This window comes from Callionymus lyra, chromosome 4 (assembly GCF_982586985.1).
Source record: "Callionymus lyra chromosome 4, fCalLyr1.hap1.1, whole genome shotgun sequence".
Lineage (NCBI taxonomy): Eukaryota > Metazoa > Chordata > Actinopteri > Syngnathiformes > Callionymidae > Callionymus > Callionymus lyra.
In genome coordinates, this window is record NC_141821.1 from 4694748 (window position 1) to 4711046 (window position 16299).

The 16299-nt window shown below is 33.9% G+C and overlaps 1 protein-coding gene across 2 annotated transcripts in view; it reads right to left on the reverse strand.

Moving 5' to 3' along the window:
* eml3 (EMAP like 3) overlaps nt 1-16299 on the reverse strand; it is a 67426-nt gene that overhangs the window by 33479 nt on the left and 17648 nt on the right. For both annotated transcript variants that reach the window (XM_087788527.1, XM_087788528.1), the window contains 3 exons: nt 3066-3236; nt 2879-2984; nt 1399-1818 (listed from right to left, as the gene is read on the reverse strand). In XM_087788527.1, the coding sequence (XP_087644653.1) occupies nt 1399-1818; nt 2879-2984; nt 3066-3236 (697 nt within the window). The remainder of the gene's footprint in view (nt 1-1398; nt 1819-2878; nt 2985-3065; nt 3237-16299) is intronic.

The window sequence follows — 16299 nt, forward strand, 5'->3', positions numbered from 1 at the left end:
TAGTATATAATGTGGCCCCTGAGAAAAGTTAGAGTATATAATGTGGCCCCTGACAACAGTTATAGTATATCATGTGGCCCCTGAAAACTGTTATAGTATATCATGTGGCCCCTGACAACAGTTATATTATATAATGTGGCCCCTGACAACAGTTATAGTATATCATGTGGCCCCTGAAAACTGTTATAGTATATAATGTGGCCCCTGACAACAGTTATAGTATATAATGTGGCCCCTGACAACAGTTTTAGTATATATGTGGCCCCTGAGAAAAGTAATAGTATATAATGTGTTTTCAACCCACACTTGGCTCCAACACAGCAGTTTGTGCAGTTCTACCACAAACGGTCTCGTTCACCTTCATGTTCTAAAAGAAGGAAGTGAAACCATCGACCGCCCACTTCCTGTTCCCTGATCGCTGCCAATATGTCGTTAGTCACAACTTCCTCTCGACCTCCACGGTGAGTAATGAACGAGAGAAGAACCAGACATGAGCTCCATCACTCACACTCTTGTTCGGGAACCTCTGGTGAACCTACAGCAACATTCATCGCTCATGGTTTCTACTTGTTCAGAACTATTAAGAAACTTCTTAATACTTAATGCTACACAGATGCTAATGGTTTAGTATTAGCATTAGCCAAGTGAATATATGTACGTAAAGGTTATTTGTAAAGATCTTTCTAGACCAGGGTCACAAGGCGCTTTAACAATCACAAACACTACACAGTTAAAACTATATACTATAAAAGAGTCTGGATCAGATCCCTGATGGAAGGTCTGACCATGAATAGATCTGAAAGTAAGAACCAGAATTTTAAAATGATCCTGAAAGAAACTGGCAGCCAGTGAAGAGTTTGAAGCAGAAATGTAAGTTCTTCTACTAGAGCGGCTCAGAATTCTGGCTGCAGAGTTTTGTATGAACGTCATCAGACGAAACACGACCATGTTGGACTGTGACTCGAACTGATGACGTGTCGACGAAGCTTCACGAAACAGTGTCGTTAATTAAAAGAAGAGTCGGACCTGTCGCCTGAGTTCAACACACAACGTCTCACTCTAGCGACGTGTCTATGAAGCTTCGTGAAGCCTTATCGTCCACTAGGTGTCACTCTCTGCTCCATAGTCAATTGAAACATTTTAAATCCGAGGGCGCCACCTACTGACCTCTCAGATATGACACTGTTTCATGAACCTTCGTTAATATATACGACTTTTAAAAAGCATCACAAAGCTTCACGAAACAGTGTCTTCAGTTTCAAAGAGGAGTCAGACCTGTCGCCATTTTAAATTCAACATTTTAATTTAACATTTTAATTTGAATTATTACAAATATATATAAATATAGAAAAGTAACTTTAAGTCAGTCAATATCATACAAGTGAAGCTGTCACTCACAAGGCTTGTTTCTCTCCCTCCTGGATGGAGGACAGAGGACTGGACCGGAGGTCCGGAGACCTGGTGGAGGAGGGACTCGGACTCTCCTCGGGGGAGAAGCTTCTGTCCGGGGCCTGGTCCCTCTGGAGGCCCCTGAGGGTCGTGGCTTGAATGGGCTCCTCCAGCGAAGAGGTCCAGCTCGAGTCCTTGTCCTGCTCCGACCCGCCGTCCTCGTCCTCCTCGTCCTCCACCTCCACTCCGGGGATGCGGTGGAGTTTGGCTCGGGTGCCGTCGCCCCCTGGTGGCAGGGCGTCCTCCAGCTGCAGGCTCAGGACCCGCTTCGGGAGCAGAACCTGGTCCTGGTGGCCGTTGAGTTCCGGGTAGAGGAGCTCGGTCTGGGTCCATCTCTCCTGGGTGGCAGGAGCCGGGCTTCCATTGAGCCTGCAGAGGAACATCTGGAGTCACAGGACATACTGGAGCGACAGGTTCAATGTACCGTATATTCTAGACTAGAGGGGAACTTACAATCAGTTCTCAAACATCAACAGTTTTCATAATAATCATTGTGTACCTTTTCTGCTTGTACTTACTGAACTGATTTAATGCGATACATATTCAAATATTTGTCAAAATGTTGGTAAACTACACAGCCGGGCTCAGTAGTATTTCTCCGTCAGGATACGTAGTATTAATCCGCGGGACTCTGTAGTATACCTCGGCCAGGCTACCTGGTTTTACTCCACGAGGTTCCAAATAAACTTTGAGTGGCTCCAAAGTATTCCTTCACAAGCTCTGTAATATTACTCTGTGAGGCTCAGTATTATTACTCTGCAAGTCTTCGTAGCGTTAGTCTGCAAGGCCCCATAGTATTATTCTGCAATCTTCCTAGTATTACTCTACAAGGCTCTGTAGTAATTATTTACAATCTCCCTAGTATTACTCCATGAGGATCTGTTGTATTACTCCAAGAGGCTAGATACTATCACTCTGAAAGGCTTTGTAGTATAAGCTCCAATCTCCGTAGTACTACTCTGTGATGTTCCGTAGTATTACTCAGAATAAGGCTACATAGTATTACTCAGTTAGTTTTTGTAGTATTAATCCGCAATCTCGGTAGTGCTACTTTTTGAGGCTCTGTAGTACTACTTCATGATGTTCTATAGTATTACTTTGCAACGCTCCATAGTATAACTCTGTGAGGCTCCATACTATTACTCAGTAAGGCTATGTAGTATTACTCCGTTAGTTTTTGTAGTATTACTCGGTGATGCTCTGCATTATTAATCTACAAGGCCCTGTAGTATTACTCTGAAAGGTCCAGTAGTATCCCTCCTTGAACCTTCTCAACAATACTACAGAGCCTCACAAAGCAGTACGGAGTAATAATAGGTACTTCAACACATTACCATGTGTACAAAAATGGCAGCTGTTCGGACACACCTTACAAAGCGGGTCTCACAGTAGAACCAAATACTAGAAGTACTGCGAGAGTGTCTGGTACCTGCTGGTCGAGTGCTGAAGGTCCAGAGCTGAGCCAGAGGACAGAATCCTGCTGCAGCCGTCTGCACAGACCACCTGGTTGAGAGCCTTCGCAGCCGCCGGGTTCACTGAGCGACACATCGAAGTATTTTGAAATATTGTTTTGTTTTGAGTTCTTCTGAAAGGTGGATTCTTTCAAAATAAAAGACCTGCGATGAGCTGCTGCCTCACGACGGGCAGGAGCAGGTCGTGGAGGCGGAGTCTGCGCAGGACGTCGGCGAGCGAGGACTTGAGCAGCGCGATCTCGTCCTCCTGCGCCCGCAGACGCGACTCCATGGACGCCGCCGGGTCACGAGCGCCGCCGCCGGCAGGAACGTCGTCTGAGAAGAAAGCCTGGATCACAGACGAGAACTGGTCGAACCTCCGTCAGGTTCGCGTCCTTCTCTGACGACCGGTTTTCACAAGAATATTCCAAACTTCCCTTTTCTCTCCAATCGGTCGACATTCTGGGATTTTACAAGTTTCAGTTTCACGTTAAATTAAAAATATCAAGTTATAAATATACATATAATCGACAATTTTGACTCGTTACTGGAAAACCTTTGTGACGCATGCGAGTCCAGATGTTATCAGATGTTTATCAGATGTTTATCAGATGTTTATCAGATGTTTATCAGATGTTATCAGATGTTTATCAGATGTTTATCAGATGTTATCAGATGTTTATCAGATGTTATCAGATGTTATCAGATGTTTATCAGATGTTATCAGATGTTATCAGATGTTTATCAGATGTTTATCAGATGTTATCAGATGTTTATCAGATGTTATCAGATGTTTATCAGATGTTTATCAGATGTTATCAGATGTTTATCACTGAAATATTTCTGCTGGATTTCACCAAACACTCAGTTATTTAATCCATCCCATAATCAGAGCCTATTTTTTTGCTATTTTTATTTAACAAAAGTGTTTTTATTCTCATTTTTGTTGTCATTGTTAAAATTATTTTTTTTAAGCGTTAAATTATTATATTTAAATAATTGAATTAAATGGTTAATGTATTCAAAGAATGAATTTTATTTTTTTTATGAAAAATTGGGTTGAATATTTTTAATATTTTTGATTTCTTTTATTAATAACATGTATTTATTTAATTTTCTCTTCTTTTTTTTTTCTTACACAGTTTTTTTGTTGGTATTCCAAGAATTTAAAAACACTTTCTTAGTTAGTTTTGAGTTTTTAATTAAATCGTTTTTTAAATTCAATATAAAAAACGTTGGTTCCATAGTTTCAAGACCTTTTTTTGAATATTATTATTGTTATTATTAATAAATATTATTAAAAAAAGAAATTGTCGAATTAAATTATTAAAAAAAAAAAACAATTATTTAATGTTTTAAAAAAAAAAAAATCGATTTAAATTAAGAAAAAAATCTTAAATGCAAACATTCAATATTCTGATGACACTGAAGTACATTTTTTTGTCTTTTAATATCTTAAAATATATATTTACTTGAAAGGCTTACTTAACTTAAAAATGAGTGATTTGCAGTAAATATATTCAGTTAAATAACACAAAACTTCTTGAGTTGCAGATTAAATCAGTTCAAAAAACGTTTATTTTTATCTAAGTTTTGGTTCCTCCAGAGCTACATATATAAAGAACAAGGCTTCATGAAGCTTCGTCGACACATGACTAATTCAAATCCTTCACAATCTAATATTATCATATTTAACAAACTAAAAATGATTAAAATGACACAATCAATCAACTTAGCTAGTGCTACATCATTAGCATTCAGAGCTACATATATAAAGAACAAGGCTTCATGAAGCTTCGTCGACACATGACTAATTCAAATCCTTCACAATCTAATATTATCATATTTAACAAACTAAAAATGATTAAAATGACACAATCAATCAACTTAGCTAGTGCTACATCATTAGCATTCAGAGCTACATATATAAAGAACAAGGCTTCATGAAGCTTCGCCGACACATGACTAATTCAAATCCTTCACAATCTAATATTATCATATTTAACAAACTAAAAATGATTAAAATGACACAATCAATCAACTTAGCTAGTGCTACATCATTAGCATTCAGAGCTACATATATAAAGAACAAGGCTTCATGAAGCTTTGTCGACACATGACTAATTCAAATCCTTCACAATCTAATATTATCATGTTTAACAAACTAAAAAATATTAAAATGACAATCAATCAACTTAGCTAGAGCTACATCATTAGCATTCAGAGATACATATACAAGAACAAGGCTTCATGAAGCTTCGTCAACACATGACTAATTAAAATCCTTCACAATCTAATATTATCATGTTTAACAAACTAAAAAATATTAAAATGACAATCAATCAACTTAGCTAGAGCTACATCTAGCATTCAGAGCTACATATATAAAGAACAAGGCTTCATGAAGCTTCGTCGACACATGACTAATTCAAATCCTTCACAATCTAATATTATCATATTTAACAAACAAAAAATGATTAAAATGACACAATCAATCAACTTAGCTAGTGCTACATCATTAGCATTCAGAGCTACATATATAAAAAACAAGGCTTCATGAATCTTCGTCGACACATGACTAATTCAAATCCTTCACAATCTAATATTATCATATTTAACACGCCTACATTTATTAAAATGACACAATCAATCAACTTAGCTAGTGCTACAGCATTAGCATTCAGAGCTACATATATATAAAACAAGGCTTCATGAAGCTTCGTCGACACATGACTAATTCAAATCCTTCACAATCTAATATTATCATGTTTAACAAACTAAAACATATTAAAATGACAATCAATCAATTTAGCTAGAGCTACATCATTAGCATTCAGAGCTACATATATAAGAACAAGGCTTCATGAAGCTTTGTCAACACATGACTAGTTAAAATCCTTCACAATCTAATATCATGTTTAACAAACTAAAAAATATTAAAATGACAATCAATCAACTTAGCTAGAGCTACATCTAGCATTCAGAGCTACATATATAAAGAACAAGGCTTCATGAAGCTTCGTCAACACATGACTAGTTAAAATCCTTCACAATCTAATATTATCATATTTAACAAACTAAAAATGATTAAAATGACACAATTAATCAACTTAGCTAGAGCTACTTCATTAGCATTCAGAGCTACATATATAAAGAACAAGGCTTCATGAAGCTTCGTCAACACATGACTAGTTAAAATCCTTCACAATCTAATATTATCATATTTAACAAACTAAAAATGATTAAAATGACACAATTAATCAACTTAGCTAGAGCTACTTCATTAGCATTCAGAGCTACATATATAAAGAACAAGGCTTCATGAAGCTTCGTCAACACATGACTAGTTAAAATCCTACACAATCTAATATTATCATGTTTAACAAACTAAAAATGATTAAAATGACACAATTTATCAACTTAGCTAGAGCTACTTCATTAGCATTCAGAGCTACATATATAAAAAACAAGGCTTCATGAAGCTTCGTCAACACATGACTAGTTAAAAATCCTACACAATCGAATATTATCATATTTAACAAACTAAAAATGATTAATATGACACATTCAATCAACTTAGCTGGTGCTACTTCATTAGCATTCAGAGCTACATATATAAAGAACAAGGCTTCATGAAGCTTCGTCGACACATGACTAATTAAAATCCTACATAATCTAATATTATCATATTTAACATGCCTACATTTATTACAATGACACAATCAATCAACTTAGCTAGTGCTACATCATTAGCATTCAGAGCTACATATATAAAGAACAAGGCTTCATGAAGCTTCGTCGACACATGACTAATTCAAATCCTTCACAATCTAATATTATCATATTTAACAAACTAAAAATGATTAAAATGACACAATCAATCAACTTAGCTAGTGCTACATCATTAGCATTCAGAGCTACATATATAAAAAACAAGGCTTCATGAAGCTTCGTCGACACATGATTAATTCAAATCCTTCACAATCTAATATTATCATATTTAACACGCCTACATTTATTAAAATGACACAATCATTCAACTTAGCTGGTGCTACAGCATTAGCATTCAGAGCTACATATATAAAACAAGGCTTCATGAAGCTTCGTCGACACATGACTAATTCAAATCCTTCACAATCTAATATTATCATGTTTAACAAACTAAAAAATATTAAAATGACAATCAATCAACTTAGCTAGAGCTACATCATTAGCATTCAGAGATACATATACAAGAACAAGGCTTCATGAAGCTTTGTCAACACATGACTAGTTAAAATCCTTCACAATCTAATATTATCATGTTTAACAAACTAAAAAATATTAAAATGACAATCAATCAACTTAGCTAGAGCTACATCTAGCATTCAGAGCTACATATATAAAGAACAAGGCTTCATGAAGCTTCGTCAACACATGACTAGTTAAAATCCTTCACAATCTAATATTATCATATTTAACAAACTAAAAATGATTAAAATGACAAAATCAATCAACTTAGCTAGTGCTACATCATTAGCATTCAGAGCTACATATATAAAGAACAAGGCTTCATGAAGCTTCGTCGACACATGACTAATTCAAATCCTTCACAATCTAATATTATCATATTTAACAAACTAAAAATGATTAAAATGACACAATCAATCAACTTAGCTAGTGCTACATCATTAGCATTCAGAGCTACATATATAAAAAACAAGGCTTCATGAATCTTCGTCGACACATGACTAATTAAAATCCTTCACAATCTAATATTATCATATTTAACACGCCTACATTTATTAAAATGACACAATCAATCAACTTAGCTAGTGCTACATCATTAGCATTCAGAGCTACATATATATAAAACAAGGCTTCATGAAGCTTCGTCGACACATGACTAATTCAAATCCTTCACAATCTAATATTATCATGTTTAACAAACTAAAACATATTAAAATGACAATCAATCAACTTAGCTAGAGCTACATCATTAGCATTCAGAGCTACATATATAAGAACAAGGCTTCATGAAGCTTTGTCAACACATGACTAGTTAAAATCCTTCACAATCTAATATCATGTTTAACAAACTAAAAAATATTAAAATGACAATCAATCAACTTAGCTAGAGCTACATCTAGCATTCAGAGCTACATATATAAAGAACAAGGCTTCATGAAGCTTCGTCAACACATGACTAGTTAAAATCCTTCACAATCTAATATTATCATATTTAACAAACTAAAAATGATTAAAATGACACAATTAATCAACTTAGCTAGAGCTACTTCATTAGCATTCAGAGCTACATATATAAAGAACAAGGCTTCATGAAGCTTCGTCAACACATGACTAGTTAAAAATCCTACACAATCGAATATTATCATATTTAACAAACTAAAAATGATTAATATGACACATTCAATCAACTTAGCTGGTGCTACTTCATTAGCATTCAGAGCTACATATATAAAGAACAAGGCTTCATGAAGCTTCGTCGACACATGACTAATTAAAATCCTACACAATCTAATATTATCATATTTAACACGCCTACATTTATTACAATGACACAATCAATCAACTTAGCTAGTGCTACATCATTAGCATTCAGAGCTACATATATAAAGAACAAGGCTTCATGAAGCTTCGTCGACACATGACTAGTTAAAATCCTTCACAATCTAATATTATCATATTTAACAAACCAACAATTATTAAAACGACAATCAACCTAGCTAGTGCTACATCATTAGAATTCAGAGCAACATATATATAAAAAAAGGCTTCATGAAGCTTCGTCGACACATGACTAGTTAAAATCCTACACAATCGAATACTATCATATTTAACAAACTAAAAATTATCAAAATGAGAAAATCAATCCAATTAGCTAGTGCTACATCATTAGCATTCAGAGCTACATATATAAAGAACAAGGCTTCATGAAGCTTCGTCAACACATGACTAGTTAAAATCCTACACAATCTAATATTATCATATTTAACAAACTAAAAATGATTAAAATGACACAATTAATCAACTTAGCTAGAGCTGCTTCATTAGCATTCAGAGCTACATATATAAAGAACAAGGCTTGATGAAGCTTCATCGACACATGACTAGTTAAAATCCTTCACAAGCTGATATTATTATATTTATCAAACTAAATATTATCAAAATGAGAACATCGATCCTTCACAATCTAATATTATCATATTTAACAAACTAAAAATGATTAAAATGACAATTAATCAACTTAGCCAGAGCTACTTCATTAGCATTCAGAGCTACATATATAAAAAACAAGGCTTCATGAAGCTTCGTCAACACATGACTAGTTAAAACTCCTACACAATCGAATATTGTCATATTTAACAAACTAAAAATGATTAAAATGACACATTCAATCAACTTAGCTAGAGCTACTTCATTAGCATTCAGAGCTACATATATAAAGAACAAGGCTTCATGAAGCTTCGTCAACACATGACTAGTTAAAATCCTACACAATCTAATATTATCATATTTAACAAACTAAAAATGATTAAAATGACACAATTAATCAACTTAGCTAGAGCTGCTTCATTAGCATTCAGAGCTACATATATAAAGAACAAGGCTTGATGAAGCTTCATCGACACATGACTAGTTAAAATCCTTCACAAGCTGATATTATTATATTTATCAAACTAAATATTATCAAAATGAGAACATCGATCCTTCACAATCTAATATTATCATATTTAACAAACTAAAAATGATTAAAATGACAATTAATCAACTTAGCTAGAGCTACTTCATTAGCATTCAGAGCTACATATATAAAAAACAAGGCTTCATGAAGCTTCGTCAACACATGACTAGTTAAAACTCCTACACAATCGAATATTATCATATTTAACAAACTAAAAATGATTAAAATGACACATTCAATCAACTTAGCTAGAGCTACTTCATTAGCATTCAGAGCTACATATATAAAGAACAAGGCTTCCTGAAGCTTCGTCAACACATGACTAGTTAAAATCCTACACAATCTAATATTATCATATTAAACACGTCTGCATTTATTAAAATGACACAATCAATCAACTTAGCTAGTGCTACATCTAGCATTCAGAGCTACATATATAAAGAACAAGGCTTCATGAAGCTTCATCGACACATGGCTAGAAAAAATCCTACCTAATCTAATATTATCATATTTAACAAACCAACAATTATTAAAATGACAATCAATGAACTTAGCTAGTGCTACATCATTAGCATTCAGAGCTACATATATAAAGAACAAGGCTTCATGAAGCTTCGTCAACACATGACTAGTTAAAATCCTACACAATCTAATATTATCATATTAAACATGTCTGCATTTATTAAAATGACACAATCAATCAACTTAGCTAGTGCTACATCTAGCATTCAGAGCTACATATATAAAGAACAAGGCTTCATGAAGCTTCATCGACACATGGCTAGAAAAAATCCTACCGAATCTAATATTATCATATTTAACAAACCAACAATTATTAAAATGACAATCAATGAACTTAGCTAGTGCTACATCATTAGCATTCAGAGCTACATATTAAAAAACAAGGCTTGATGAAGCTAATGTTATAAACAACAACTATAATGATTTAATAGAACACAATCAAACTTCTCAAACCTATTATGTTGTTTATAGTAAAGCTGATCTGGTTTTCTCGCGGCGGTTCAAGAAGATTAACATTGTCAAAACATTCTATTTTAATGATAATTAAACATTTATTAACTGAGCCTCCACTTGTTTTCTGGCCGGCAGCCATGAGGTGGATGAGACGAGAGCAAGGAGGAGTATTTAGAGTCAAAGAAAGATTACACAACAAGACAATTGGTTTTTATGACAAACAGAAACCAGTTTCCTGGTGTTTTTGTTTGCAGTCGTCGAGCCAAGAGCTGCGGTTGAACGAGTCAACGTGACCCAGTTCACGATAAGTGTCACTATAAGTGTCACATTCATGCATTATAAGGGAATTCGATTAAATCTAATGTTTGCATCAGTTATACGCACTGGTGTTTTTTTTTTATATGAAAGATAGAGAAACACACAAAAAAACTTGATCGTAATTAGTTTTTTATTAAATATATAGAGATATTCTCACAACAACAAAACACTGGCTGCTGTAATTTTTGCAGTTTGCCAAAAATACTGGCAAATAATGGCAGCATATAAAAAAGCAATCATTCAAAATATATATATTATTAAGATATAAATATATATATCATTAAGATATAAAAATATATATTATTAGGATATAAATATAAATATTATTAAGATATAAATATATACATTATTGAGATAAAAATATATACATTATTGATGTATAAATATTAACATTATTGAGATATAAATATATATATATATATTATTAAGATATAAATATATATATTACTAAAATATAAATCTATACATTATTGAGATATAGATATCTACATTATTGAGATAGAAATATATACATTATTGAGATAGAAATATATATATATATATTATTAAGATATAAATATATACATTATTGAGATATAAATATTAACATTATTGAGATATAAATATATATATTATTAAGATATAAATATATACATTATTGAGATATAAATATTAACATTATTGAGATATAAATATATATATATATATATATATATATATATATATATATATATATTATTAAGATATAAATATAAACATTTTTTAGATATAAATATATATATTGCCTCATTAATAAAAAATGTAAAGAAAATAATAATCTATCAATGTTTGTAGTGAAGGGTCTTTTTTTTTCCTAACGTCTTCTTTTAACTCAATAATAAACATAAATCTTATTGATCTTTTGTTTTAGGATCTGATCCTATGTTGTGTCGTTTCAGATTCTGATCTTATTTTCTGGCTTGACTGTAACAAAAGTAACACAATCTAAAGTTTATTCGGTCGTTAATGATCACCACAGGAATCGTGAGGAACTTAAAAGCGTTCGGATCAACATCCAGCGCGAGCCACGAGTTCATATTTACATTATTTTACGACATTTTTCCTGGTTATTCAAACTTCAGACTCTGGATGGATACAAACAAAACATTCCTGCGGCGCTGAAGTCCAAGCGAGAGCAGATGCTTGACAAACTCACTCCAGCAGGAGGAAACACCTCATCAGAGCGAGGACGCATCAAAGCGGCGCGTCATCAGCAAATAAACAAGTTTCTGCTCAAACCCATGATGGACGTCCGTCTCCTGAAAGGGATTGTGGGAGTTTCTCCTGATTGAAGCTGATGATGATGATGACTTCGGATCGTTTACAGCATCAACATCGTTCTGGTTTATTTATCTTTGAACCGTCGGCCAACTGTACATTCTTCGATAACAGCTTTGCACTTTATTCCTGTGGTTTTTCAGGATTTATTCTCTTGTTTTTGTTCTCGAGAATCTTGGAAAAGAGTTTTTCAAATAAATCAAGTTGGTTTGACGCTTGTTTTATGATTCATGTTTAAACAAAATTGATTTCAAATAAAAAATATGCATTAAAATGATATTACAGTGTTCAGAGTTAGACCCTCAAACAGTCTCTTCCCTATAATATGACGTTTCTTAACCCAGTTTCAAGACCAGAACTGACACCAAGAACCAAATTGGATTAGACAGCTGTGTCTCCTGGCTCAGCTCTTTTACCTCACGTTCATACTGGAGCTCATAAGAGACGAACAAACTTATGTATGTATACAAGAAATCTGTGGCAATTCAACTTTCAACTACATACAGTACTCTTGTCAGACAGACTTTGATCCCGAACCCTCGTCTGACTTTGTTCGCGTGTCCTTGGAGAGATTAGCATCTTTTCAAAGTCAAAGTACCTTTTATTTTTACTTTAGTTTCTTGTTTATGAACGAAATTACAATAACCGAACAAACATCCGAGAGATAACACATATCCCAACAAACAAATACATTCATAAGAATGATATTCATAATAAATAAAAGGGCATTTTTGTTAAATGAAAGAACTTAAAATTTGTACGTAAATAATGTCAAATATATGTTTTTAAATAATTAAAATGATGATTACTAGGGGCGTGTTGGTAAGAATCTGTTGATATGATACGTATCACGATACATGAGTATGATATATATAGTGATATGTAGTGATACTGTAGTATATATTTGTAGTATTGTCCAGTACTTGACTCTGGTGTTGTAATAGTGTAATAACAAGTATATGTGTAGTATTGTCCAGTACTTGACTCTGGTGTTGTGATAGTGTAGTAACAAGTATATATGTGTAGTATTGTCCAGTACTTGACTCTGGTGTTGTAATAGTGTAATAACAAGTATATATGTGTAGTATTGTCCAGTACTTGACTCTGGTGTTGTAATAGTGTAATAACAAGTATATATGTGTAGTATTGTCCAGTACTTGACTCTGGTGTTGTGATAGTGTAGTAACAAGTATATATGTGTAGTATTGTCCAGTACTTGACTCTGGTGTTGTGATAGTGTAGTAACAAGTATATATGTGTAGTATTGTCCAGTACTTGACTCTGGTGTTGTGATAGTGTAGTAACAAGTATATATGTGTAGTATTGTCCAGTACTTGACTCTGGTGTTGTGATAGTGTAGTAACAAGTATATATGTGTAGTATTGTCCAGTACTTGACTCTGGTGTTGTAATAGTGTAATAACAAGTATATATGTGTAGTATTGTCCAGTACTTGACTCTGGTGTTGTAATAGTGTAATAACAAGTATATATATGTAGTATTGTCCAGTACTTGACTCTGGTGTTGTGATAGTGTAGTAACAAGTATATATGTGTAGTATTGTCCAGTACTTGACTCTGGTGTTGTAATAGTGTAATAACAAGTATATATGTGTAGTATTGTCCAGTACTTGACTCTGGTGTTGTAGTATTTACAGACCACATGACTCTTGACGAAGTCGTAACTACTTTCATTAGTTTTCAAACCAAAATATGTCCAAACATCTGCTTTAAAAGCTGCTGGAGTCACTGTATCCTCTCGTCCTCAGTCATCGCCAGGATCTTGTGGGATCTTTGCGAATGTAACAAGTTAAACGCATTTCTAGGAGTGTGTATTGTCAAGAATATGATTTGATATGCATCACTATACAGGGTCAACGATACCATATATAGTAATACTGTAGTAACAAGGATATATGTGTAGTATTGATGAGTACTTGACTCTGGTGTTGCAGAAACTGCAGTTGAAACTGCTTTCATTTGTTTTCAAACCAGAATATGTCCAAACATCAGCTTTAAAAGATGCTGGACTCACTGTATCCTCTTGTCCTCAGTCATCACCAGGATCTTGGTGTATTGTATTGTTCCTTAAAATGATAAAGTTAAATTGCAACACAAAAATGAAAAAACGCTGTGAATATTTTCATGTTAGTTGTAAATAAATAAAAAATCAATACAGACATTTTGTGTATTGAATATTGCGATATTTAAGTGCATCAATATTGTATTACACTCATAATGAGCTTGTGTACATTTTTAATTTCTCAATCTACAACAGTATTACGGTAGAACCAGTTCAAAAATATTTAGGCCGAAACATATTCGAAAATGTCTATGAAACATATCGTCATGGCAACAATTCATTAAAAGTACCGTAATATCACGATGATTAAAGCGTCACATGATCACAGTCGTTGATCTGACGCCACATTCCAGAGTTTGTCGAGAAAAAAACAAAAACTTTGGGAAACATTCCTGCATGTTTGACAACAACGTTGCTCTTTGTTCGACAACAACCCACTGCTTTAGTTTCTAGTTTCTTCTTCAGTGATCAGAACTGCAGTTTTATGACTTTCACAGTTTCATAATCTCAACCAACGGTGTGTTCAGGGACCTGGTCGTTCGTAGGAACTTTGATCTTCCAGCTAATAAAGATCGACTCGTTCAACAAAGTTCACTTCAGACTAAACAATCGATCCTGAGAGGTTCAGATAAAGATCTTGAATCCTTATCAAACTAGAACATTTCCAGAAGAAAACACATTCTGAATATGTAGAGTGAAATACTTGAATGTTTTGGATTAGTATTCAAAGTAAAAATGTGTGAAAACCACTGAAAAGATGGATTAAAGAAAAAGACTGACGTGAAAACGTTTAAACAAAGTGAAAAAGGATGAGAAGAAGAAAAGAAGAAGAAAAGGAAGAAGAATAAAAAAGTTTAATTTGTAGTAGAAGAAGAAGAAGTGGTAGTAATGGGAGTAGAAGAAGTAGTAGAATTATAAGTAGCAGTTGAGGAAGTAGGATAAGAAGTAGAAGCAGTAGAAGAATTAGTAGTAGAAGTAGTGGGAGAATAAGAAGTAGTAGAAGAAGTAGAAGAATTAATAGTAGAAATAGAAGAAGTAGTATTAATGGGAGTAGAATAAATAGTAGAATTAGAAGTAGTAGTTGAGGAAGTAGGATAAGAATTAGAAGTAGTATAAGAATTAGTAGTAGAAGTAGTGGGAGAATAAGAAGTAGTAGAAGTAGGATAAGTAATAGAATTGGTAGTATAAGTAGTAGTAGAAGTAAAATTGGTAAAAGCAGTAGTAAGATAAGTAGTAAAATTAGAAGTAAAAGTACAAGTATTAGTAGTATTAGTAGTAGTGAATAGATGAAAGTGTTTTTAAAGTTGAATGAAGTTTCCAGGTGTGAGTACATGAAAGTACCTCACGTTTCAAAGTGAAAAGAGTTGAAACATGAGTTGAATAGTTTTATCATTTAAGGGAATAAAAGTGTAGAAAAAGAGGAATAGAAGAAAGAGTAGAAGAGATAAAAGAAAGCTAGAACATGACTCGCATTTCTGGAACGAACCGAATTGATAAAGTTTGAATGATTCAAATCAGATAAAATATGTAGGAGGAGACGAAGAACAAAGTTTAGGTCAGAAGAGCAACAGTGTAATACCTTCAGTATTCACAGAATAAAAACAAGTATTTGCTCCTAATATCTGTGAAACTTGAAGTCAACACTTCCTCAGCAGAGACGACGTTCGTCACAACAACACTTCGGTCATAAAGAAAAGCATCAGGATGTGTTTTCAGTCCAGATCCTCTCAGGTCTGACCAGCGTCTGACGGCTGTGTTCAGTGAGCAGCAGACATTCCAGGCTGGATATTAAAGCTGGTGCCAGAGCAGGAGATTCGTAATGTTTCGAGGGAACGTCGTGGTTCGTGTGTCAACGTTTGTTTCCAGTGACTGAAGCTGAAGCTCCTCGAACTGAAGCTGAAGCTCCTCGAACTGAAGCTGAAGCTCCTCGAACTGAAGCTGAAGCTCCTCGAACTGAAGCTGAAGCTCCTCGAACTGAAGCTGAAGCTGAAGCTCCTCGAACTGAAGCTGAAGCTGAAGCTCCTCGAACTGAAGCTGAAGCTCC